The sequence below is a fragment of the Camarhynchus parvulus genome, unplaced genomic scaffold, assembly GCF_901933205.1.
Source record: "Camarhynchus parvulus unplaced genomic scaffold, STF_HiC, whole genome shotgun sequence".
NCBI classification, from domain to species: Eukaryota; Metazoa; Chordata; class Aves; order Passeriformes; family Thraupidae; genus Camarhynchus; species Camarhynchus parvulus.
The window spans coordinates 69,729-96,983 of record NW_022148259.1 but is presented as its reverse complement, the minus strand read 5'-3'; the positions used below and the strand labels follow the sequence as shown (position 1 = coordinate 96,983).

Here is a 27,255-nt window from a genome sequence, read left to right as displayed (position 1 = left end):
ATGGCTCCCCCGGTTCGGTGTCGGTATCGGGAGCCGGGACCGGTACCGGGATCGGGATCGGGATGGGAAACCGGGAATGGCCCCCCCGGTTCAGGACCGGTACCGGGATCGGGATTTGGGGGTCGGTACCGGGAATGGCCTCTCCGGTTCGGGATCGGTAGCGGGATCTGGTACCGGGATCGGTCCCCCCGGTTCGGTGTCGGTATCGGGAGCCGGGACCGGTACCGGGATCGGGATTTGGGGGTCGGTACCGCGATCGGTCCCCCTGGTTCGGGGTCGGTACCGGGAATCGGGATCGGTACCGGGATCTGGTACCGGGAATGTCCCCCCCGGTTCGGGATCGGTATCGGGAGCCGGGATCGGCACCGGGATCGGGGTTTAGGGGGTCGGTACCGGGATTTGGGATGGGAAACCGGGAATGGCTCCCCCGGTTCGGGATCGGTACCGGGATTTGGATTCGGTACCGGGAATCGGCATCGGTACCGGGAGCCGGGATCGGTACCGGGATCTGGGATCGGGATCTGGTACCGGGAATGGCCCCTCCGGTTCGGGATCGGTACCGGGATTTGGATCCGGTACCTTGATCTGGGAACGGCCCCCCCAGTTCGGTACCGGGAGCCGGGAATCGGGATCGGTACCGGGATTTGGGGTCGGTGTCGGTACCGGGATCGGTTCCCCCGGTTCGGAATCGGTACCGGTACCGGGATTCGGGATCGGGAACCGGAAACCGGGGCCGGTACCGGGATTCGGTACCGGGATCGGGATTTGGTTTCGGTGTCGGTACCGGGACCGGGGAATGGCCCCCCCGGTTCGGTACCGGGATTCGGGATCGGGAATGGCCCCCCCGGTTCGGGATCGGTACCGGGATCGGCCCCAGCCCCCGCCGCCGGTACCGGAGCCACCCCCGGGCCCGCTCCCGGTGCCGCCCCCGCGCTCCCGGTCCGGATCTGCTCGCGATCCATCCGCGCTGCCCGGGACCGGCACCGGAACCGGCCCCGCGATCCATCCCCGGGACCGGCACCGGAACCGGGCTCCATCCCCGGGACCGGCACCGACCCCGCGCTCCGGGTCCCGCTCGCGGTTCCCATCCCCGGTACCGGGCCCGGTTTCCGGTACCGGGTCCGGCCCCGCTCCCCAATCCCGGATCCAGCCCCGGCCCCGGCTCCGATTCCGCTCCCGGTACCGATCCCGGACCCATCCCCCGGTCCCGGTACCGATCCCGGTTCCCATCCCTCGGTCCCCGTCCCGGTCCCGGTTCCGGTTCCGTTCCCGATTCCCATCCCGGACCCATCCCCGCTTCCATCCCCGGTGCCGATTCCCGGTCCCGGTTCCGTTCCCAGTCCCGGATCCATTCCCGGTCCCATTCCCGGTTCCGGGTCCATTTCCGGTCCCGATCCCCGGTTCCGGTCCCGGTTCCGTTCCCGGTCCCAGATCCGTTCCTGGTCCCGGTCCCGGTTCCGGTCCCGGTTCCGTTCCCGGTCCCAGATCCGTTCCTGGTCCCAGTCCCGGTTCCGGTCCCGATCCCGAACCCATTCCCGGTTCCGGTCCCGGTTCCGGATCCATTTCCGGTCCCGATCCCCAGTTCCGGTCCCGGTCCCGATCCCGAACCCATTCCCGGTTCCGGTTCCGGTTCTGACTCCCGATTCCATTCCCGGTCCCATTCCCGGTTCCGGATCCATTTCCGGTCCCGGTTCCGGTTCCGGTCCCGGTTCCGTCCCCCCCCCCATTTCGGGGCCCCCAAAAGTCCCCGGGGGCGGGGGGGGGAGGGGCGGGGGGGGGTGGGGCCGCCCCCGGTTGCTCCCCCTCCCCTCCCCCCCCGCCGTTGCCTGGCAACCGCAGCATCCCCGGAGCCGGAGCCGTTGCCTGGCAACCGTTACCAGGGGGAGGCGGAAATGGGGGGGGGGGGAGGGGAAACCCCAGCCCGGGACCCCTCCCCCATCCCGGGAACGGCCCCGAAATCCCCGAAAATGAACCCAAAATAACGCCGGGATCAGCCCCCAAAATGACCCCAAAATAGCCCAAAACAGCCCCCAAAATGACCCCAAAATAGCCGAAAATAAACCCAAAACAACACCGGGATCAGCCCCCAAAATGACCCCAAAATAATCCCCAAATAGCCCAAAATAAACCCAAAATAAACCAAAAATAACACCGGGATCATCCCCCAAAATTATCCCAAAATAATCCCAAAAAAATAACCCCCGGAACCCCAAAATAAACCCAAAATAGCCCAAAAATAGCCCAAAATGACCCCAAAATAAAAAATAAACACCAGGATCACCCCCCAAAATAAACCCCAAATAAACCCCAAATAGCCCAAAATAAACCCAAAATTACCGGGAACCCCCAAATACCCAAAATAGCAAAAACGCCCCCAAATAAACCCCAAATAGTCGAAAATAAACCCAAAATGACACCGGGATCACCCCCCAAAATAACCCCAAAATAAACTCAAAATAAACCAAAATAAAAAAAATATCCCAAAACCCCAATACCCAAATACCCCAAATACCCCAAAACCCCAAAAAACCCAAAACAAAAAACCAAACCCCAAATATCCAAAATAACCCCAAAATAAACCAAAATAAAAAATACCCACAAAAAACATGGGACTACCCCAAAAATAACAAATAACAAACCCAAAATACCCAACCAAAGGAAAATAAACCCAAAACCCTAAAATTATCCCAAAATAGCCCACAACAGCCCCCAAAATAGCCCAAAAATAGCCCAAAATGACCCCAAAATTACCCCAAATAAACCCCAAATAGTCGAAAATAAACCCAAAATGACACCGGGACCAGCCCCAAAAAATAAACCCAAAATAAACCCAAATAAACCAAAAACAATCCCAAAATTGCCCCAAAATAAACCCAAAATAAACCCCAAATAAACCCCAAATAACCCCAAATAACCCCAAATGACCCCAAAACGGAGCGGGGCCCGTTCGGGGGCTCCTGGGGTCATTTTGGGTCATTTTGGGTCATTTTGGGCGTAATTTGGGTTTTTTTTTCCCAATTATTTTGCGGTAATTCTGGGGTAATTTTGGGGTTATTTTGGGGGTAATTTTGGTTTTTTTTTTTCCCGATTATTTTGGGGAAATTTTGGGGTAATTCTGGGGTTATTTTGGGCTAATTTGGGGTTTTTTTCCCCGATTATTTTGGGGTAATTCTGGGGTTATTTTGGGGATAATTTGGGGTAATTTTGGTTTTTTTTTTTCGCGATTATTTTGGGGATAATTTGGGGTAATTCTGGGGTAATTTTTTGGCTAATTTTGGGGTAATTCTGGAGTAATTTTGGGGATAATTTTGGGCTAATTTTGGGCTGATTTGGGGTAATTCTGGGGTAATTTTGGGGTTATTTGGGGTAATTTTTGGGGTAATTTTGCTGTAATTCTGGGATAATTCTGGAGTAATTTTGGGGATAATTTTGGCTAATTTGGGGTAATTCCGGGGTTATTTTTGGGCTAATTTGGGGTAATTCTGGGGTAATTTTGGGGATAATTTTGGGCTAATTTGTGGTAATTTTTGGACTAATTTTGGGGTAATTTTGGGGTTATTTTTGGGCTAATTTGGGGTAATTCTGGGGTAATTTTGGGGATAATTTTGGGCTAATTTGTGGTAATTTTTGGACTAATTCTGGGGATAATTTTGGGGTTATTTTTGGGCTAATTTGGGGTAATTCTGGGGATAATTTTGGGGTTATTTGGGGTTATTTTTTGGGTAATTTTGGGTAATTCTGGAGTAATTTTGGGCTAATTTGGGTTAATTTTGGGGTAATTCGGGGGTAATTTTGGGGATAATTCTGGGCTAATTTTGGGCTAATTTGTGGTAATTTCTGGACTAATTTTGGGTAATTCTGTGGATAATTTTGGGGTTATTTGGGGTTATTTTTTGGGGTAATTCTGGGGTTATTTTTTGGATAATTTTGGGCTAATTTGGGGTAATTCTGGAGTAATTCTGGGGTAATTTTGGGTAATTCTGGGCTAATTTTGGGCTAATTTTGGGTAATTCTGGGGATAATTTTGGGGTTATTTGGGGTTATTTTTTGGGTAATTTTGGGTAATTCTGGGCTAATTTTGGGCTAATTTGGAGTAATTCTGGGCTAATTTTGGGGTAATTTTTGGGTAATTTTGGGTGTTTTTTCCCGATTATTTTGGGATAATTCTGGGGATAATTTTGGGGTTATTTTTGGGGTAATTTTGGGGTAATTTTGGGCTAATTTGTGACAATTCCGGGGTCTCTCCCCCCCCCCGCAGGCGGCCGGAGCCCCCCCCGCCCCTCCCCCCCCATGAGGAGGGGGCGATGCCGGGCCCCGCCCCCCCCGCGCTGCTGCTGCTGCTGCTGGCGGGAGCCACGCGTGGCCGGGGCCCCGGCCCACAGGGGAAATTATGGGTTGGGGTGAGAAATGGGGAAATTGGGGCGAATTCACGGGATTTTGGGAAAATTCGGGGGTTTTATGGGGTTGGGATCCCCCTGGGCCCCGCCCATGGAAATGGTCTTTTGGAAAATGGGTTTTATGGTTTGGGCCCCTGATGGGTGAGAAATGGGAATTCACGGGATTTTTGGGAAAATTCGGGGGTTTATGGGTTGGGACCCCCGCCGCATGGTGAGAAATGGGGGGAATTCACGGGATTTTGGGAAAATTCGGTTTTATGTTGGGACCCCCATGTATGGGTGAGAAATGGGGGGAATTCACGGGATTTTGGGGTTTTTATGGGGTTTTTATGGGGTACGGCCCCCCCGCGCCGCATGGGTGAGAAATGGGGGGAAATCACGGGATTTTGGGAAAATTCGGGGGTTTTATGGGTTTGGGACCCCCGCCCTGCGCATGGGTGAGAAATTGGGGTGAAATTATGGGATTTTGGGGTTTTTATGGGGTTTTTTGGGGGAAATTCGGGGTTTTTTGGGTCTGGGGGTTTCGGGGGGTCCCCGATCCTGCTGTGACCCAAAATGACCCAAAATTCTGGAGGAACGGGGGGGATTTTATTGAGATTTTGGGTCATTTCGGGTTGGGTTTTTTTTTTGCATTTTTTGGCAATTTTTTGGGAATTTCGGGGAATTTCGGGGTTTTTTGGGTCTGGGGGTTTCGGGGGGTGCCCGATCCCATTGTGACCCCCCCGTGCCCCCCCCAGCCGCCATCCTGGAGGAACGGGGTGGGATTTTGTTGAGATTTTGGGTCATTTGGAGCTGATTTTGGGGTGGTTTTTTTGGGATTTTTTTGGGGAATTTCGGGGTTTTTTGGGTCTGGGGGTTTCGGGGGGTCCCCGATCCGGATCTGACCCCCCCGTGCCCCCCCCCAGCCGCCATCCTGGACGAGCGCGGGGGCTGCGGGCGGGGGGAGCGCCTGGCCCTGGCCCTGGCCCGCGAACGTGTCAATGGCCCGGGGGGGGGGCGGCCCCCGGCCCGCCTGGAGCTCGAGGTGTTCGAGCTGGAGCGGGACAACCAGTACGAGACCACGGACACCAGTGAGGCGCTGGGGGGACTGGGATAAACTGGGATAAACTGGGATAAACTGGAATCAAACTGGGAGGGACTGGGAGGGGTTGGGATAAACTGGGATCAAACTGGGATAAACGGGCGCTGCAGTTCCCAAAGCCGCCACCAGGGGGAGCTGTGAGTTCATTGAGAGGGACTGGGAAAGGGTTAATGGGGGATTTGGGGTTACTGGTTTTACTGGGAGGGACTGGGAGGCGATTGGGAGGGGATTGGGGTAAACTGGGATCAAACTGGGATAAACTGGGAGGGACTGGGAGGGGATTGGGTTAAAGTGGGATGGACTGGGAGGGACTGGGGGCACTGGGAAAGGGTTAAATTTGATTTGGGGTCACTGGTTTATACTGGGAGGGGCTGGGATCAAACTGGGATAAACTGGGAGGGCGCTGCAGTTCCTAAAGCCACCACCAGGGGGAGCTGTGAGTTCATTGAGGGAGACTGGGATAAACTGGGAGGGACTGGGAGGGGATTGGGTTAAAGTGGGATGGGCTGGTTTGTACTGGGAAAGGGTTAAAGGGGGATTTGGGGTTACTGGTTTGTACTGGGAGGGACTGGGAGGGGCTGGGATTAAACTGGGAGGGGCTGGGAAAGGGTTAAATGGGGGTTTGGGGTCACTGGTTTGTACTGGGAGGGACTGGGAGGGGATTGGGGGGGACTGGGAGGGACTGGGTTTATACTGGGAGGGGATTGGGAGGGCGCTGCAGTTCCCAAAGCCGCCACCAGGGGGAGCTGTGAGTTCACTGAGAGGGACTGGGAGGGGATTTGGGGTCACTGGTTTGTACTGGTTTATACTGGGAGGGGATTTGGGGTGAATTTATGGGATTTCGGGGTTCTCCCCAGTGTGTCAGATCCTGCCCAAGGGCGTGGTCTCGGTGCTGGGTCCGGCCGCCAGCCCGGCCGCTGCGGCCACGGTCAGTCACATCTGCGGGGAGAAGGAGGTGAGAGACCCCAAAACCCCAAAATTCACCCCAAAAATCACCCCAAACCCACCCCAAAAATTACCCCAAAATCACCCCCAAACCCACCCCAAAAATTACCCCAAAAATCACCCCAAAACTACCCCAAAAATCACCCAAAAACCCCAAAATTCACCCCCAAACCATCCCAAAATCCACCAGGGATTCCCTAAACCCCAAAAACCCCAAAATTCACCCCAAAAATCACCCCCAAACCCACCCCAAAATTACCCCAAAATCACCCCCAAACCCACCTCATTTGGGTTTGGGGTCGAAAAATCACCCCAGAAACTACCCCGAAAATCACCCAAAAACCTCAAATTTACCCCTGAAAACCATCCCAAAATCCACCATGATTCCATTTAAGTCTCAAAAACCCCTATATTGTCACCCCAAAAATCGCATTTTGGTGCGATTCCCCAATACCCCCAAATCCCTCAATTCCCCGATTTTAGAGCTCATTTTGGGGCTGATTTTGGGTGTTTGGGGTGGAATTTTGGGGCTCATTTGGTGGTTTTGGGGTGGATTTTGGGGCTGATTTTGGGGATTCACTTTTTGCTGATTTTGTTGCTGATTTTGCTGATTTTGGCGCCAATTTTGTTGCCGATTTCCCTGGCATTTTGTTGCCGATTTTGGGCTGATTTTGTTGCTGATGTCAGTGCTGATTTTGGTGCAAATTTCACTGATTTTGCCACCGATTTTGTCGCTGATTTTGATGCAGATTTCACTGATTTTGTTGCCGATTTTGTCGCTGATTTTGTTGCTGATGTCAGTGCTGATTGTGGTGCAGATTTCGCTGATTTTGGTGCAGATTTTGGTGCAAATTTCACTGATTTTGGTGCAGATTTCACTGATTTTGTTGCCAATTTTGTTGCAGATTTCACTGATTTTTTCAGTGCTGATTTTGTCGCCGATTTTGTCACAATTTCACTGATTTTGATGGCGATTTTGATGCAAATTTCCCTGATTTTGATGCAAATTTCCCTGATTTTGATGCAAATTTCCCTGATTTTGTCGCCGATTTCACTGATTTTGTCACCGATTTTGATGCAATTCTGATTTTGATTTTGCACATTCACGATTTTGATGATTTACGTTTTGATGCAATATTTAAATTTCGCTGATTTTGTCGCCGATTTTGTTGCCGATTTCGCTGATTTTGTCACCGATTTTGTCGCCAATTTCACTAAATTCCGTCTCCCACCCCCCCCAGATCCCCCACATCCGCGTGGGCCCCGAGGACGCCCCCCGGGCCCCCCTGCTCCGCCTGGCCGCCCTCAGCCTGTACCCCAGCAACGAGGACGTGAGCCAGGCGCTGGGGGGGCTCCTGTGCAGCCTCCGCGCCCCCCGGCCTCGCTCATCTGCGCCAGGGCCGAGTGTGAGAGAGCCGGGGCGGTTTATTGGGAATTTATTGGGGTTTATTAGTATTAATGGGGATTTATTGGGGTTTATTGGGGATTAATGGGGATTAATGGGGATTTATTAGGGATTAATGGGGATTTATTGGGGATTTATTGATTATTGGGTAGGGTATATAAATGGATTTATTAGGGATTAATGGGGATTTATTAGGGATTAATAGGGATTTATGAGGATTTATTAGGGATTTATTGGGGTTTTATTGGGAATTAATTGGGGTTTTATTTGGGCTGATTTCGGGTATTTTGATGCTGATTTTGGGGCAGATTTTGGGCCTGATTTTGGGGTTTTTGTGGCTGATTCTGGAGCTGATTTTGGGGCAGATTTCGAGGTTTTTATGACTGGTTTTGTGGCCGATTTTGGGGCACATTTTGGTGCTGATTTTGGCGGTTTTTGGGCTGATTTCGGGGTGGATTTTGGGGGCAGATTTCGGGTATTTTGGTGCCGATTTTGGTGCCAATTTCAGGGGTTTTGTGACCGATTTTGGTGCCGATTTTGGTGCCCATTTTGGGGGTTTTGTGACCGATTTTGGGGCAGATTTCAGGGGTTTGGTGGCTGATTTCGGAGCCGATTTTGGTGCCGATTTTGGTGCCAATTTTGGGGGTTTTGTGACCGATTTTGGTGCCGATTTTGGTGCCGATTTTGGGGGTTTTTGTGGCCGATTTTGGTGCCGATTTTGGGTCGAATTTCGCCGTTTTTGGGGCTTTTCAGGCCTGCTGCGCCTGGAGGAGCTGGTGCGGCAGTTCCTGATTCTCGCTCGAGGCGCTCTCCGTGCCGTCCTGGACGCCGAGCAGGACCCGACGCCGCTGCTGAAGGAAATCCGCGACGACAAAGTGCCGACCATCATCATCGACGGCAGCGCCGCCACCGCCGGGCTCGTGCTGGCCAAGGTCCGCGGGATTTGGGGCGATTTTGGGGCATTTTGGGCGGATTTTGGGGTTTTGGGGGATTTTTCAGAGGTTTGGGGCGGTTTTTGGGAGTTTTGGGGCGGTTTTGTGATGATTTTTGGGACTTTGGGCCGACCATCATCATCGACGGCAGCGCCGCCACCGCCGGGCTCATGCTCGCCAAGGTCCGCGGGATTCGGGGCAATTTTGGGGGATTTTGGGGCATTTTGGGCGGATTTTGGAATTTTTGAAGGATTTGGGGAGTTTTGTGCCGATTTTTGGGAGTTTTGGGATGATTTTGGGGTGGTTTTGTGCCGATTTTTGGGACTTTGGGACGACAAAGTGCCGACTATCACCATCCATCACCGCCGGGCTCGTGCTGGCCAAGGTCGGCGGGATTTGGGGCAATTTTGGGGGAATTTGGGGCATTTTTGGGGTTTTGGAATTTTGGGGGATTTTTCAGAGGTTTGGAGCGGTTTTTGGGAGTTTTGGGGTGATTTTGGGGTGGTTTTGTGCGGATTTTTGGGACTTTGGGCCGACCATCATCATCGACGGCAGCGCCGCCACCGCCGGGCTTGTGCTCGCCAAGGTCGGGGGGATTTGGGGCAATTTGGGCGGATTTTGGAAGTTTTGGGAGTTTTGTGTGGAGTTTTGGGACGTTTGTGGCGATTTTGTGCTGATTTTTGAGACTTTGGGGTGGTTTTTGGGGATTTTGGGGGGACTTTTGGGGATTTGGGGATTTTGAAGTATTTGAAGGGATTTTTGGGGATTTTGGGGTGATTTTTGGGGGATTCGGGGGATTTGATGGGATTTGAGGGGATTTGAGGGGATTTGGGGTGTTTTGGGCTATTTTGGGGGGAATTTTGGGGGAATTTTGGGGCTCAGACCCACCCTGGTGCCCCCAGGCCTCGGAGCTCGGCATGACGTCGACGTTCTACAAATACATCCTGACCACCATGGTGAGTGACCGCTGACCCAAAACGACCCAAAAACGACCCAAAAATGCCCCAAAATGACCCAAAATGACCCAAAATGGCCGCAGGGCTTCCCCCTGCTCCGTCTGGACGCTCTGCCGGCCGCTCCGGCCACGGTGACCACAAATGACCACAAATGACCACAAATGACCCCTTGACCACCCATTGATTTCAGTGACCCCAAAATGACCCCAAACGGCCCCAAAATGACCCTCAATGGATCCAAATGACCAAAAATGACCCAAAATGACCCAAAATGACCCCAAACGGCCCCAAAATGACTCGTGATGGATCTAAATGACCCTAAATGGATCTAAATGATGACCAAAAATGACCCAAAATGACCTAAAATGGATCCAGATGACCCAAAATGACCCCAAACGGCCCTAAAATGACCCCAAATGGATCCAAATGACCCAAAATGGATCCAAATGACCCCAAAATGGCCCCAAAATAACTCGTGATGGATCTAAATGACCCTAAATGGATCTAAATGACCCAAAATGACCCCAAACGACCCCAAATGGATCCAAATGACCCAAAATGACCCCAAATGGCCCTAAAATGACCCCAAATGGATCCAAATGACCCAAAACGGCCCCAAAATGACCCAAAACGGCCCCAAAATGACTCGTGATGGTTCTAAATGACCCTCAATGGATCTAAATGACCACAAATGACCCCTTGACCACCCATTGACTCCAACGACCCCAAACGGCCCCAAAATGGCCCCAAAATGACCCGAAATGGATCCAAATGACCCCAAATGGATCCAAATGACCCAAAACGATCCAAAATGACCCAAAATGCCCCAAAATGGCCGCAGGACTTCCCGCTGCTCCGTCTGGACGCCCTGCCGGCCGCTCCGGCCACCGTCCTGGGCTTCTCCATGTTCAACACGAGCCATCGCTTCTACCCCGAGTTCGTGCGGAGCCTCAACATGTCCTGGAGGGAGAGCTGCGAGCTGGGGCCCTACCCCGGCCCCGCGGTGAGGGGGGACCGAAAACCACCGGGGACCCCGATTGGGGGAAACCGACGGGGAAAACGGGGAGAAAATGGGATTTTTGAGGGGCGGCAAAATGGGGATTTTGGGGAGAAACGGCCAAAAATTGTACACAAAATCAAAAACCGCAAAAATCTTGGGAAGGGCAAAATTTGGGGGGACCCCAAAAAACCCTGAAATTTGGAGGGGAACACAAAAAATCTCTGGAGAAATGGTGGAAAAACGGGGAGAAAATGGGATTCTGAGGGGGCGGAAAAATCGCAAGATTTTGGGGGAGAAATGGACAAAAAACGGCAAAAAATGTGGGGAAGGGCAAAATTTGGGGGGGCCCAAAAAAACCACCAGGGGGACCCCAAAATTTGGGGAGCGCAAAAAACCCCGCGAGAAACGGTGGAAAAATGGGGAGAAAATGGGATTTTGAGGGGGCGGCAAAATGGCGAGATTTTGGGGGAGAAACGGCCAAAAATTGGCACAAAATCCCCCCCAAAAAAATCTTGGGAAGGGTAAAATTTGGGGGGGAATAAGAAGAAAAAACTGGAAAATTTTGGGGGGAATAAAAAAAAAATTGGGAGGGAAATGGTGAAAAAATGGGGGAGAAAACGAAGGTTTGAGAGAATTATAAGATTTTGGGGGTGTGGGGGTGAAAATCGGGTGTGGGACCCCAAAATTTGGGGGAGACCCCAAAAATGTTAAGGGACCCCAAGAATGGTCAAGGGACCCCAAAAATCTTGGGGAAAAAAAGACGAAAATTTGGAAATTTGATGTCTCAAAGAACCCAAATCCTCGGGGGTTTTTGGGGTGGGGATTTGGGGTTCTGAGGGACCCCAAATCCTCATGGAAGACCCCAAAATTTGGGGGAGACCCGAAAAAACTTGAAAGGACTCCAAGAACCCTGAAGGCACCCAAAAACTTTGGGGAAAAAAAGACAAAAATTTGGAAATTCGACGTCTTGGTGAACCCAAATTCTTGGGGGTTTCTGGGGTGGGGATTTGGGGTTCTGGAGGACCCCAAATCCTCATGGAAGACCCCAAAATTTGGGGGAGATCCCAAAAATCTTGAAAGGACCCCAAAAATCTTGAAAGGACCCCAAAAACCTTGGAGGAACCTCAAAACTTTGGGGGGGAAAAAAATGTCAAAAATTTGGAAATTCGAAACCAAACTTTTTGGGGGTTTCTGGGGTGGGGATCTGGGGTTCTGGGGCGCCCCACAAAGCCCCGAATTGTCCCCGAGCAGCTGTCGGCGGCGCTGCTGTTCGACGCGGTGCACGTGGTGGTGGGCGCCGTGCGGGAGCTGAACCGCAGCCAGGAGATCGGGGGGCGGCCGCTGGCCTGCGCCGCGCCCGGCATCTGGCCCCACGGCACCAGCCTGATGAACTACCTGCGCATGGTGAGGGGAGATGGGGGAAAAACCCGGAAATCAACCCAAAAAAACAGCCCCGAAATGGCCCGAAAATCTGGTGGGAATAACGCAAAAATAACCCCAAAAAACCCCCAAAAAACCAGCCCAAAACAGCCCTGAAAAGCTGGTGGGAATAATGCAGAAATAACGCCAAAAAACCCAAAAAATCCCCCAAAAAACCCTGAGAAAAACCCGAAAATGAACCCCCGAAACAGCCCTGAAAATCTGGTGGGAATAACGCAAAAATAACCCCAAAAAAACCCAAAAAAACCAAAAAACCACCCCGAAAGAGCCCCAAAAATCTGGTGGGAATTACGCAAAAATAACCCCCAAACCAGCCCCAAAAATCCCATAAAGAAGCCTGAAAACAACCCCCCAAAACCCCCCAAAAAACCCCCAAAACAGCCCTGAAAAGCTGGAGGGAATAACGCAAAAATAATGCCAAAAAAACCCCAAAAAACCAAAAAACCACCCCGAAACAGCCCTGAAAACTTGGTGGGAATAATGCAAAAATAACCCCAAAAAAACCCAAAAAATCCCCCAAAAAACCCTGAGAAAAACCCGAAAATGAACCCCCGAAACAGCCCTGAAAACCTGGCGGAAATAATGCAAAAATAACCCCAAAACAACCCCAAAAAAACCCCCAAAAAGAACCCCAAAACAGCCCTGAAAATCTGGTGGGAATAACGCCAAAATAACCCCAAAAAAACCCAAAAAAACCAAAAAACCACCCCGAAAGAGCCCCAAAAATCTGGTGGGAATTACGCAAAAATAACGCCAAAAAACCGCAAAATGAACCCCAAAACAGCCCTGAAAAGCTGGAGGGAATTACGCAAAAATAACGCCAAAAAACCTCAAAACCAGCCCTGAAAATCTGGAGGGAATAATGCAGAAATAACCCCCAAAAAAACCCCAAAAGAACCCCAAAACAGCCCTGAAAACTTGGTGGGAATAACGCAAAAATAACGCCAAAAAAACCAAAAAACAGCCCCGAAACAGCCCTGAAAAGCTGGTGGGAATAATGCAAAAATAACCCCAAAAAAAACCAAAATGAACCCCCAAAACAGCCCTGAAAACCTGGTGGGAATAACGCAAAAATAACCCCAAAAAAAAAAATCCCCCAAAAAACCCTGAGAAAAACCCGAAAATGAACCCCAAAAACAACCCCGAAAACCTGGCGGGATTAACGCAAAAACAACCTCAAAAAAACCCAAAAAAGAACCCCAAAACAGCCCTGAAAACCCGATGGGAATGCCCCAAAAACAACCCCGAAAACCTGGTGAGAATAATCCAAAAACAACCCCAAAAAACCCCCAAAAAGAACCCAAAAAGAACCCTGAGAAAAACCCCAAAATGAACCCCAAAAACAATCCCAAAAACCCAGTGGGGATAACCCAAAAACAACCCCAAAAACCCCAAAAAGAACCCCAAAAAACACCCCGAAAACCTGGTGGGAATAACCCAAAACCAACCCTGAAAATCTGGTAGGAATGCCCCAAAAATAACCCCAAAAACCCGGTGGGGATGACCCAAAACCAACCCCCAAAACAACCCCAAAAGCGACCCCAAAAATCCCATAAAGAAGCCCGAAAAAAACCCCCCAAACCCCCCCAAAAAAACCCAAAAAGAATCCTGAGAAAAACCCCAAAATGAACCCCAAAACCAACCCTCAAAAACAACCCCCAAACCAGCCCCAAAAATCCCATAAACAACCCCAAAAACAACCCCAAAAATAACCCCAAAAACCCTGAAAAAAAATCCCAAAACAACCCCCAAAACAACCCCAAAAACAATCTCCAAAACAGCCCCAAAAACCCTGAAAAAAACACCAAAACCAACCCCCAAAACCCTGGAAACAACCCCACAAAAAACCCCAAAAACAACGCCAAAAACCCTGAAAAAACCCCCCAAAAAAAACCCCAAACCTGCCCCAAAACAACCCCAAAAACCCTGAAAAAAACACCAAAAATTCCCAAATTTGGGGCATTTTGGGGGCATTTTTGGGGTATATTTTGGGTGTATTTTGGGATATTTTTGGGGCATTTTTTGGGTGTATTTTGGGTGTATTTTGGGATATTTTGGGGGCATTTTTTGAGGCATTTTTGGGGTATATTTTGGGATATTTTGGGGCATTTTTGAGGCATTTTTGGGGTATATTTTGGGTGTATTTTGGGATATTTTTGGGGCATTTTTGGGATATTTTGGGGTATATTTTGGGTGCATTTCGGGTGCATTTGGGCGCACTTTGGGCGAGTTCCGGGCCGCGTTCCAGGTGGAGTACGACGGGCTGACCGGGCGCGTGGAGTTCAACAGCAAAGGGCAGCGCACGAATTACAGCCTGAGGGTGCTGGAGAAGGGCCGGGATGGACACAGGGAGGTGAGTGACCAATGAGTGACCCCTGAGTGACCAATGAGTGACCCTGAGTGACCAATGAGTGACCCCCGAGTGACCCCTGAGTGACCCCTGAGTGACCCCTGACTGACCCCTGACTGACCGCTGAGTGACCAATAACCCCTGAGTGATCCCTGAGTGACCCCCGAGTGACCGCTGAGTGACCAATAACCCCTGAGTGACCACTGAGTGACCAACAGTCCCTGAGTGACCAATGAGGGACCCCGTAATGAACAGAATTACAGCCTGAGTGACCGCTGAGTGACCCCTGAGTGACCGCTGACCAGTGACTGACCACTAACTAATGAGTGACCCCATAATGACCGGAATTACAGCCTGAGTGACCCCTGAGTGACCAATGAGTGACCAGCGAATGACCCTTAGTCATCCTCAGTGACCCCTGAGTGACCCCCAAGTGACCCCTGACCCCTGACCCCCGGCAGGTGGGGGTGTGGTTCTCCAACCGGACGCTGGCCATGGACGAGGCGACGCTGGCGCTGAACGCCTCGGACAGCCTGGCCAACAAGACGCTGATCATCACCACCATACTGGTTTGTACTGGGAGGGACTGGGAGGGACTGGGAGGGACTGGGGATACTGGTTTGTACTGGTTTGTACTGGTGGGTGCTGGTTTGTACTGGTTTGTACTGGTGGGTGCTGGTGGGTGCTGGGAGGGACTGGTGGGTGCTGGTTTGTACCCCCAAATCCCAAAATCCCCAAATCCAAAAATTCCAAAACCCAAAAATCCAAAAATTCCAAAATCCGAAAATGCCAAAATCCGAGAATCCCCAAATCCCCAAATCCCCAAATCCCCAAACCCCAAATCTAAAAATGCCAAAATCCCCAAATCCCAAAATCCCAAAATCCCAAAATCCCAAACCTGAAAATCCCAAACCCCAAACCCCAATAACCAACCCCAAACCCCCAATAACCGACCCCAAATCCCCAATAACCGACCCCAAACCCCCAATAACCGACCCCAAACCCCCAATAACCGACCCCAAACCCCGATAACCGACCCCAAATCCCCAATAACCGACCCCAAACCCCGATAACCGACCCCAAACCCCCAATAACCGACCCCAAACCCCGATAACCGACCCCAAATCCCGATAACCGACCCCAAACTCCAATAACCGACCCCAAACCCCGATAACCGACCCCAAACCCCGATAACCGACCCCAAACTCCAATAACCGACCCCAAACCCCGATAACCGACCCCAAATCCCGATAACCGACCCCAAACCCCAATAACCGACCCCAAACCCCAATAACCAATCCCAAAACCCAATAAACAACCCCAAAATCCAATAACCGACACCAAACCCCAACAACCAATCCGAAAACCCAATAAACAACCCCAAACACCAATAACCGACCCCAAAACCCCAATAACCGACCCCAAACTCCAATAACCGACCCCAAATGGCAATAACCGACCCCAAAATCCAATAACTGACCCCAAACCCCAACAACCAATCCCAAAACCCAATAAACAACCTCAAACGCCAATAACCAACCCCAAACCCCAATAACCGACCCCAAAACCCCAATAACCGACCCCAAACCCCAATAACCGATCCCAAACACCGATAACCGACCCCGAACCCCAAATCGTGTGGTTTTAGGAGAACCCGTACGTGATGCGCGTGGCGGGCGCGGGCGGCCCCGAGCGCTACGAGGGTTTCTGCGTGGACACTGCAGTGACCGATCCCATTGACCCCAAACCCCTGATAACCGACCCCAAACACCAATAACTGACCCCAAACCCCGATAACCGACCCCGAACCCCAAATCCTGTGGTTTTAGGAGAACCCGTACGTGATGCGCGTGGCGGGCGCGGGCGGCCCCGAGCGCTACGAGGGTTTCTGCGTGGACATGCTGCGGGAGCTGGCGGCGCTGCTCAAGTTCCGCTTCCACATCAAGCTGGTGGAGGACGGGCTGTACGGGGCGCCCGAGCCCAACGGCTCCTGGACGGGCATGGTGGGGGAGCTCATCAACCGGGTACGGGCACCGGGAAATCAAAAATCCTATAAAAAATCCCATGAGGGAAATCCCAGCCCCGCCGACCCCACAAATTTTCGGGGTCCCCGCAGAAAGCCGACCTGGCGGTGGCGGCGTTCACCATCACGGCCGAGCGCGAGAAGGTGATCGACTTCTCCAAGCCCTTCATGACGCTGGGCATCAGCATCCTGTACCGCGTGCACATGGTGGGTTTGGCGTTTTTGTGGGGTTTTTATAGGGTTTTTGTGGGGTTTTGGTAGGATTTGGGGTTTTTATGGGGTTTTATGGGGTTTTGTGGGGGTTTTTATCAAGTTTGGGGTTTGGGGTTTGGGGTTTGGGGTTTGGGCATCAGCATCCTGTACCGCGTGCACATGGTGGGTTTGGGGTTTTTGTGGGGTTTTTGTGGGGTTTTATAGGGTTTTTATAGGATTTGGGGTTTTTATAGGGTTTTTATAGGATTTGTGGTTTTTATGGGGTTTTTATAGAGTTTTTATAGAGTTTTATGGAGTTTTATGGAGTTTTATGGAGGTTTGGGGGGTCTGGGGTTTGGGCATCAGCATCCTCTATGGCGTGCACATGGTACAGGATTTATGGGAATTTATAGGATTTTTATAGGATTTTTATAGGATTTTTATAGGTTTTTATAGAATTTGGGGTTTTTATGGGGTTTTATGGGGTTTGGGGTTTGGGGGTTTGGGCATCAGCATCCTCTACTGCATGCACATGGTCAGTTTTGGGGTTTTTATGGGGTTTTTGTTGATTTTGGGTCATTTTAGGGTCAGTTTTGGGGCAGTTTTATTTCGATTTTAGGGTCAATTTATGGGTCAGTTTTGGGGCAGTTTTAGGGTCAATTTTGGGGTAGTTTTGTGTCTATTTTAGGGTCAGTTTTGGGGCAGTTTTATTTCGATTTTAGGGTCAATTTTGGGTCAGTTTTGTGTCGGTTTTAGGGTCGTTTTAGGGTCAGTTTTGGGGCAGTTTTAGGGTCAATTTTGGGGTAGTTTTGGGTCTATTTTAGGGTCAGTTTTGGGGCAGTTTTCTGTCAGTTTTAGGGCTATTTTCTGTCGATTTTGGGTCAGTTTTTGGGTCAGTTTTTTCTCAGTTTTGGGTCATTTTTGGGTCAGTTTTAGGGTCAGTTTTAGAGTTAGTTTTGAGGCTATTTTGGGTCACTTTTCTGTCAATTTTGGGTCATTTTTGGGTCAGTTTTAGGGTCAGTTTTGGGGCTATTTTGGGTCACTTTTCCGTCAATTTTGGGTCATTTTTGGGTCAGTTTCTGGGCGGGTTTCGGGGCGATTTTGAGTCAGTTTTTTGTGGATTTTGGGTCATTTTTGGGTCAGTTTCTGGGCGGGTTTCGGGGCGATTTTCAGTCAGTTTTTTGTGGATTTTGGGCCATTTTGGGGTCAGTTTGGGGGCGCTGCCTGGGCCCAGCGCGGGGGTCTCACTCGGCGTCCCCCCAGGGCCGCAAGCCGGGGTATTTCTCCTTCCTAGACCCCTTCTCTCCGGCCGTGTGGCTCTTCATGCTCCTGGCCTACCTGGCCGTCAGCTGCGTGCTCTTCCTGGCCGCCAGGTGAGCGGGGACACCCCAAAAAACGGGCCCCGAAATTGGGGGGGGGACACCCCAAAAAATGGCCCCAAAATTGGGCGGAGACACCCCAAAAAATGGCCTCGAAATTGGGGGGGGAAACCCAAAAAATGGTCTCGAAATTTGGGGGGAGGAAACCCCAAAAAATGATCCCGAAATTGGGGGGGAAACCCCAAAAAATGGGCCCAAAACTAGGGGGGGAACCGCAAAAAATTACCCCGAAATTGGGGGGGGAAACCCAAAAAAATGGTCTCGAAACTGGGGGGGGAAACCCCAAAAAATGACCCCAAAATTGGGCGGAGACATCCCAAAAATGGGCCCTGAAATCGGGGGGGGAACCCCAAAAAATGACCCCGAAATTGGGGGGAAACCCCAAAAATGGGCCCAAAATTGGGGGAGACAAGTACGAGTGGTACAACCCGCACCCAGTTTGGGGTGGTCCCAGATTAATTTGGGGTGTTCCCAAATTAATTTGGGGTGGTCCCAGATTTTTTTTGGGTGGTCCCAGATGGGTTCAGGTGTTCCCAAATTAATTTGGGGTGGTCCCAGATTATTTTTGGGTGGTCCCAGATTATTTTGGGGTGGTCCCAGAGAGGTTCAGGTGTTCCCTGGCTGGCTCAAGGTGATCCCAGACAGGTTCAGGTGTTCCCAAATTAATTTGGGGTTGTGCTAGATTAATTTGGGGTGGTCCCAGATTATTTTGGGGTGGTCCCAGATGGGTTTGGGGTGTTCCCAAATTAATTTCGGGTGGTCCCAGATGGGTTCAGAATGGCTCCAAATTAATTTGGGTGGTCCCAGATTATTTTTGGGTGGTCCCAAATGGGTTCAGGTGTTCCCAAATTAATTTGGGGTTGTCTCAGATTATTTTGGGGTGGTCCCAGATGAGTTCAGGTGTTCCCAAATTAATTTCGGGTGGTTCCTGATTATTTTGGTGTGATCCCAGATTAATTTCGGGTGGTCCCAGATTGGTTCAAAGTGGTCCCAGGTGGGTTTGGGGTGGTCCCAGATGGGTTCAAGGTGACCCCAAATTAATTTGGGGTGACCCCCCACCAACTCGGGGGTTCACCCCACAGGGTCCCTCCCACTGCCCCATCGCAGAGGGGGGGTCCCCACCTTCTTTTTTCCCCCCCCCACGCAGGCTGAGCCCGTACGAGTGGTACAACCCGCACCCAGTTTGGGGTGGTCCCAGATTAATTTAGGGTGGTCCCAGAATGGGTTCAGGTGTTCCCAAATTAATTTGGGGTGGTTCCTGATTATTTCTGGGGTCTTTGGGATGGTCCCAGATGGCTTCAAGGCGACCCCAAATTAATTCGGGGCAATCCCAAATTAATTCGGGGTGACCCCCCCCATCTCGGGGGTTCACCCCACCGCAGAGGGGGGGTCCCCACCTTTTTTTCTGCCCCCCCCGCGCAGGCTGAGCCTGTACGCGTGGTACAACCCGCACCCAGTTTGGGGTGCTCCCAGATTAATTTAGGGTGGTCCCAGATTATTTTTGGGTGGTCCCAAATTAATTTTGGGTGGTCCCAGACTATTTTTAGGTGGTCCCAGATTATTTTGGGGTGATCCCAGACAGGTTCAGGTGTTCCCAGATTAATTTGGGATGGTCCCAGATGGGTTCAAGGCGACCCCAAATTAATTCGGTGTGACCCCCCCCCATCTCGGGGGTTCACCCCATCGCAGAGGGGGGGTCCCCACCTTTTTTTCCGCCCCCCCCGCGCAGGCTGAGCCCGTACGAGTGGTACAACCCGCACCCGTGCCTGCGCGAGCGCCCGGGGCTGGTGCAGAACCAGTACACGCTGGGCAACAGCCTCTGGTTCCCGGTGGGGGGATTCCTGCAGCAGGGCGCCGAGGTGCTGCCCCGCGCGCTCTCCACGCGCTGCGTCAGCGGAGTCTGGTCAGCAAACACGATTTGGGGCGATTTCGGGCGATTTCGGGCAATTTCGGGGCAATTTTGGGGCGATTTGAGAGGGGTATGTGCGTGTTTTGGGGGTGTACGTGGAGGTTTGGGAGGGGGTTTGGGATGGGGTTTGAGGGGGGTTGGGGGGGTTTTGAGAGGTTTGAGGGGATTTTGGGGCAATTTTGGGGCGATTTGGGGTGATTCGGGGTGATTTGGGGCGATTTGGGGCGATTTCGGGGCGACTATATGGAGTGTTTATGGAGGTTTGGGAGGGGGTCTGGGATGGGGTTTGAGGGGGTTTGCAGGGATTTTGGGGCGATTTTGGGGCGATTTGGGCAATTTTGGGCAATTTTGGGGCGATTTGGGGCGATTTGGGGCAATTTTGGGGCGGATTTGAGGGGATATTGGGGAGGGGTTCCTAGGGGTATATGGATGTTATGGGGAGGTCTGCGGGGGATTTGGGGGGCATCGAGGGAGATTTGGGGGGATTTTGAGAGGTTTGAGGTGATTTTGGGGCGATTTGGGGCGATTTGGGGCGATTTTGGGGTGATTTTGGGGCGATTTCGGCGCGACTATATGGGGTGTGTATGGAGGTTTGGGAGGGGGTTTGGGATGGGGTTTGAGGCGATTTTTTAGGGATTTTTTGGTGTGATTTCTGTGCAATCTGTGGTGATTTTTTGGGGGGATTTTCTGTGCAATTTATGGCGATTTTTTAGGGATTTTTTTGGGGTGATTTCTGCGCAATTTGTGGCGATTTTTTAGGGATTTTTTGGGGTCATTTCTGTGCAATTCATGGTGATTTTTTGGGTGGTTTTTTTTTAATTTTTTGGGCTGATTTCTGCGCAAGTTGTGGCGATTTTTTAGGGATGTTTTGGGGGTGATTTCTGTGCAATTCGTGGTGATTTTGGGGGAAATTTTGGGTGATTTTTTAGGGATTTTTCTGGGGTAATTTCTGTGCAATTTGTGGTGATTTTTGGGGGATTTTTGGGTGATTTTTGGGGGAATTTTGGGGTAATTTCTGTGCAATTTGTGGCGATTTTTTAGGGATTTTTTTGGGGTGATTTCTGCGCAATTTGTGGTGAATTTGGGTGATTTTTGGGGGAATTTTGGGGTAATTTCTGTGCAATTTGTGGCGATTTTTTAGGGATTTTTTTGGGGTAATTTCTGCGCAATTCGTGGTGATTTTTTTGGGATTTTTTTTGGGGTAATTTCTGCGCAATTCGTGGCGATTTTTTAGGGATTTTTTGGGGTAATTTCTGCGCAATTCGTGGTGATTTTTTGGGGGAATTTTGGGGTAATTTCTGCGCAATTTGTGGCGATTTTTTAGTGATTTTTTTGAGATAATTTCTGTGCAATTTGTGGCTTTTTGGGGGGAATTTTGGGGTAATTTCTGTGCAATTTGTGGCGATTTTTTAGGGATTTTTTTGGGGTAATTTCTGCGCAATCTGTGGTGATTTTTTAGGGATTTTTTTGGGGTGATTTCTGCGCAATTTGTGGTGAATTTGGGTGATTTTTGGGGGAATTTTGGGGTAATTTCTGTGCAATTCGTGGTGATTTTTTAGGGATTTTTTGGGGTAATTTCTGCGCAATTCGTGGCGATTTTTTAGGGATTTTTTGGGGTAATTTCTGTGCAATTCGTGGCGATTTTTTAGGGATTTTTTGGGGTAATTTCTGCGCAATTCGTGGTGATTTTTCGGCCCCCCCGCAGGTGGGCCTTCACCCTCATCATCATCTCGTCGTACACGGCCAACCTGGCGGCGTTCCTGACCGTGCAGCGCATGGAGGTGCCCGTGGAGTCGGCCGACGACCTCGCCGACCAGACCAACATCGAGTACGGCACCATCCACGCCGGCTCCACCATGACCTTCTTCCAGGTCAGCGCCCGCGGGACGGCGATCCGCCCGCCCGCCCGCCCGTCCGTGCGTTGGCCGATCGATCAGCCTGATTGATCGATCGATCAGCCCAATTGAGCCAATCAATCAACCCAGTCAAGCAATCAATCAATGTAACCGGTCAACCAAGCAATCAACCCAACCACTCAACCCAATTGGTCCAATCAATCAACCCAATTGACCCAATCAATCAACCCAATTGAGCCAATCAATCAACCCAATTGAGCCAATCAGCCCAATTGATCCAATCAATCAACCCAGTTGATCCAATCAATCAGCCCAATTGATCCAATCAATCAGCCCAATTGATCCAGTCAATCAACCCAATCAAGCAATCAATCAATGTAACCGGTCAACCAACCAATCAACCCAACCACTCAATCCAGTTGGTCCAATCAATCAATCCAATTGAGCCAATCAATCAACCCAGCTAACCCAACCAACCCAACCAATCAATCAAACCAAGCCAAGCCAATCCAACCCAACCCAACCCAACCCAACCCAACGTGGGCCAATCCAACCCAACCCAACCAATCCAACTCATCCAATGCAACCCAACCCAAGTCGACCCAACTCAACCCAACCCAACCCAACCAAACCCAACCAAACCTAATAAACCCAACCCAACCCAACCCAACCCAATAAACCCAACCCAACACAACCCAACACAACCCAACCCAACTCAACATGACCCAACTCAACCCAACCCAACCCAACCCAATAAACCCAACCCAACCCAACCCAACCCAACCCAACCCAACATGACCCAACTCAACCCAACCCAACCCAACATGACCCAACCCAACCCAACCCAACCCAACCCAACCCAACCCAACATGACCCAACTCAACCCAACCCAACCCAATAAACCCAACCCAATAAACCCAACCCAACCAAACCCAATACAACCCAACCAACCCAACCCTACCCGAACTGGGCCAACCCAACCCACCCCAACCCAACCCAATAAACCCAACCCAACCCAACCAAACCCAACACAACCCAACCCAACCAACCCAACCCAATAAACCCAACCCAACCCAACCCAAACCCACCCCACCCCATTGACCCCACCCGCCCCGCCCCAGCCCCCCCCCCAAAGCCCGTCTTCCCCACGGCCGCCCCCCCCCCCGCCAGAACTCGCGCTACCAGACCTACCAGCGGATGTGGAACTACATGCACTCCAAGCAGCCCAGCGTCTTCGTCAAGAGCACGGAGGAGGGGATCGCGCGCGTGCTCAACTCCAAGTACGCCTTCCTGCTGGAGTCCACCATGAACGAGTACCACCGGCGCCACAACTGCAACCTGACGCAGATCGGCGGGCTGCTGGACACCAAGGGCTACGGCATCGGCATGCCGCTGGGTACCGCGCGGGGGGCGGGGCCGCGGTGGGCGGGGTTTGGGTGGGTCACGCCCACCCCCGGGAAAGGAGGCGGGACCAGCCGCCGTTGTCGTGGCAGGGTCGCCGTTCCGCGATGAGATCACGTTGGCCATCCTGCAGCTGCAGGAGAACAACCGGCTGGAGATCCTCAAGAGGAAGTGGTGGGAAGGGGGGCACTGCCCCAAGGAGGAGGATCACCGCGCCAAAGGTGGGCGTGGCCTCGGGTGGGGCGGGTTGGGTTGGCTTGGGTTGGGTTGAGCTGGGTTGGGTTGGGTTGGGTTGAGTAGAGTTGACCAGTTTGAGTTGGGTTGGGCTGAGTTGTGTTGTGTTGAGTTGGGTTGTGTTGGGTTGGGTTGAGTTGACCAGTTTGAGTTGGGTTGAGTTGGGTTGGGTTGGGTTGAGTTGACCAAACTGAATTGGGTTGAGTTGGGTTGTGTTGACCAGTTGGAGTTGGGTTGAGTTAGGTTGGGTTCGGTTGAGTTGTGTTGGGTTGAGTTGGGTTGACCGAACTGAGTTGGGTTGGGTTGTGTTGGGTTGTGTTGGGTTGGGTTGAGTTGAGTTGGATTGGGTTGTGTTGGGTTGAGTTGAGTTCTGTTGAGTTGTGTTGTGTTGGGTTGAGTTGACCAGTTTGAGTTGTGTTCGGTTGACCAGTTTGAGTTGAGTTGAGTTGAGTTGAGTTGAGTTGAGTTGGGTTGTGTTGTGTTGTGTTGGGTTGAGTTGAGTTGACCAGTTTGAGTTGAGTTGAGTTGAGTTGGGTTGCGTTGGGTTGAGTTGACCAAACTGAATTGGGTTGTGTTGGGTTGACTTGAGTTGAGTTGAGTTGAGTTGCGTTGGGTTGAGTTGTGTTGGGTTGGGTTGACCAGTTTGAGTTGTGTTCAGTTGACCAGTTTGAGTTGAGTTGGGTTGAGTTGCGTTGGGTTGTGTTGAGCTCTGTTGCGTTGCGTTGCGTTGACCGCGCGGCCGGCAGGGCTGGGCATGGAGAACATCGGCGGCATCTTCGTGGTGCTGGTGTGCGGCCTGGTCGTGGCCATCCTGGTGGCCGTCATGGAGTTCGTGTGGTCAACGCGGCGCTCGGCCGAGACCGAGGAGGTGGGGGAGGGGGGGGGGAGGGGCGGGGGAGGGGCCGCACCGTGTGGGGAGGAGCCAAGGAATTTGGGGGAGAATTTGGGGGAAATTTGGGAGAATTTGGGGGAAATTTGAAGGAATTTGGGGGGAGTTTAAGGGGAGTTTGGGGGAAATTTGGGGGAATTTGGGGCAAATTTGGGGACAGAGATTTGGGGTCTTGGGGGAGAATTTGGGGGAATTTGGGGGAAATTTGGGGTCTTGGGAATTTGGGGGAAAATTGGGGGAAATTTCAGGGGAATTTGGGGGAAATTTGGGGGAATTTGGGGGAAATTTGGGGTCTTGGGGGAATTCGGGGGAAAATTGGGGGAAATTTCGGGGGAATTTGGGGCAAATTTGGGGGAAATTTGGGGACAGAGATTTGGGGTCTTGGAGGAGAATTTAGGGGAATTTGGGGGAAATTTGGGGGAATTGGGGGAAATTTGGGGGAATTGGGGGTCTTGGGGGGAGTTTGGGGCAATTCGGGGAAAATTTGGGCAAATTTGGTGGAATTTTGGGGGCAGAGGTTTGGGGTCCTGGGGGGGGATTTGGGGGGAATTTGAGGAAAATTTGTGGTGAGGGATTTGGGGAAATTTTGGGGAGAGAGCTTTGGGATTTCGGGGGCAATTGGGGTGAGATTTGGGGGGGTTTGGTGGGGAAATTCGGGGGGAAATTTGGGGGGGAATTTGGGAGGGAATTTGGGGGCACTCCTCCTCCGCACCCACTCGAGGACGGCTGGGGGGGGACGGGGGTCCCTTTAACACCGAACCCCCCCAAAACCGCCGGAATTTCCCCCAAACCGCCCAAACCGCCCCAAATTTCCCCGATTCCGCGCAGATCTCGCTGTGCTCCGAGATGCTGCGCGAGCTCCGCCGCGCCGTCTCCTGCAGCCGCCGCCCCCGCGCGCGCCGCCGCCGCCGCCCCCACCCCAAATTCGGCGGCCACGCCCCTCCCCCGCACCACGCCCACCACCCCCACCAGGGCGGGGGAGGGGCGGCCCCGCCCCCGGCCCCGCCCCCCGCGCTGCGCGAGATGCGCTTCAGCAACGGGAAGCTCTACTCGGGGCTGGGCGGGGGCGGGGGCGCCGGCGGAGGGCGGGGCCGGGGGCGGGGTCTCGGCGGCCCCGCCCCCTGCGCGCACGTGCGCGTGTGCCCCGAGTGCCGCCGCATCCAGGCGCTGCACCGCGCGGGGGGCGGGGCCGGGGGCGGGGCCGGGGCGGCTCCTCCCCCCGCCGCGGCCACGCCCAAAACCCCCAGCCCCTCCCCCCCCCCCCCCCCTCCGCGGATGGGGGAGGGGAATGACTGCGGTAGCCCCTCCCCCACCACCATCTCAAGCCCCGCCCCCTCATCTTCAGCCCCACCCCCCCTTTTAAGCCCCTCCCCCCCCGCCTTGTGCGCCGTGCGCGCGGCGGGAATTGGGGGGAGGGGCCACGCCCACCCCAGAAAGCCCCTCCCCCCAATTTGGAGTTAGCCCCGCCCCCATCGGATTTGAAGCCCCTCCCCCCCCCCCAAATTGCACTGTGCCTTCCCGGAAGGGGGTGGGGCGTGGGAAGCCCCTCCCACCTCCTCTGCCCCGCCCCCACCCCCACGAGGCCCCGCCCCCTCCCCAGACAGGCGCGGGGGGCGGGGCTGGGATGGGGGAGGGGCTGAGGGGAAGGGGAGGGGCCGCAGGGGGGGCGGGGAGGGGGGCGTTGCGTTCTTAATTAATTAATTATTCTAATTAACGGTGTCGTTTTGATTTGGGGGGGGTGGGGAAGGGGTTCGGGTTTTGATTTTTTTGGGGATTTTTTTCGGGGTTTTTTTTTGGGTTTTATTCTGGAAATTTCCCCCTCTCGGTTCGGTGGGGGGGAAGGGGAGGGGTGTGACGTCATCCCGCGCGCCCCTCCCCCCCTTCAATTAAAAAAAAATTAATAAAAACCCACCCGGACTTTTACGAGGAGCGTTTGTGAGTTTCCCGAAATCGCCTCCCCCCCCCAAAAAAAAAAAAAATTAAAAATTAATAATAAATAAAAAATAAAAATTAAAAATTAAAAATTAAAACATTTCGCCGCCGGGGGGCGCTGGAGGAGCGCGCGGGAAAAGGACGCCGCGATGCAAATGAGATGCAAATGAGCGGCGAGTTCAAAGGGACCTCTCAAGGTCACCCCGCCCCTCCCCCATCCGCGGTGGGGGGGGTTGCCATGGAAACGAGACGTGACGTCATCGGGGACACCGCGCGCGCGGGCGGGAGGAGCCGGGGGGGGGAGGGGAGGAGGGGAAAGCCCCGGAAAATGAAAATAAAAATAAAAAATAAAAAATAAAAAAAAAAAAAATAAAAATAAAAATAAAAATAAAAATAAAAATAAAAATAAAAAGAAAAATACAAAGAAAAAGAAAAATACAAATAAAAAGAAAAATAAAATAAAAATAAAAATAAAATGAAAATATAAATAAAATGAAAATAATAAAAATAAAAATACAAAGAAAAAGAAAAAGAAAAAGAAAAAGAAAGAAAAGAAAAAAAAAAAAAAGAAAATATAAATACAATGAAAATAATAAAAATGAAAATAAAAATAAAGATAAGATAAAAATAAAATGAAAATAATGAAAATAAAAATAAAAATAAAAATAAAAATAAAATGAAAAGAATAAAAATAAAAATAAGAAGAAAAATAAAAAGAAAATAAAAATAAAGAAAATAAAAATAAAAATAAAATTAATATAAAATGAAAATAATAACATAAAAATAAAAATAAAAATAAAAATAAAAATAAAAATAAAAATAAAAATACTATCATAATAATTGCATAAAAATTAAAATAAAAATAAAAATAAGATAAAAATGAAATGAAAATTAAAAAATAAAAATAAAAATAAAAATAAAAATAAAAATAAAA

The 27,255-nt window shown here is 51.4% G+C and overlaps 1 protein-coding gene across 1 annotated transcript; it reads left to right on the top strand.

Annotated features, from left to right (window-relative positions):
- Window positions 1–26,041, top strand: GRIK5 (glutamate ionotropic receptor kainate type subunit 5). The gene is given in 22 exon segments (XM_030970075.1): window positions 1–1,179; window positions 1,432–1,568; window positions 4,259–4,362; window positions 5,303–5,467; window positions 6,336–6,433; window positions 7,665–7,791; window positions 7,794–7,829; window positions 8,582–8,760; window positions 9,663–9,716; window positions 10,558–10,719; window positions 11,968–12,120; window positions 14,405–14,509; window positions 14,968–15,075; window positions 16,336–16,530; window positions 16,623–16,736; window positions 17,985–18,094; window positions 19,830–20,003; window positions 21,715–21,880; window positions 23,036–23,261; window positions 23,359–23,487; window positions 24,247–24,368; window positions 25,218–26,041. Coding segments are annotated over 22 exon segments (4,476 nt in total). The 3' UTR covers window positions 25,851–26,041.
- The last annotated feature ends 1,214 nt before the right edge of the window (window positions 26,042–27,255 follow it).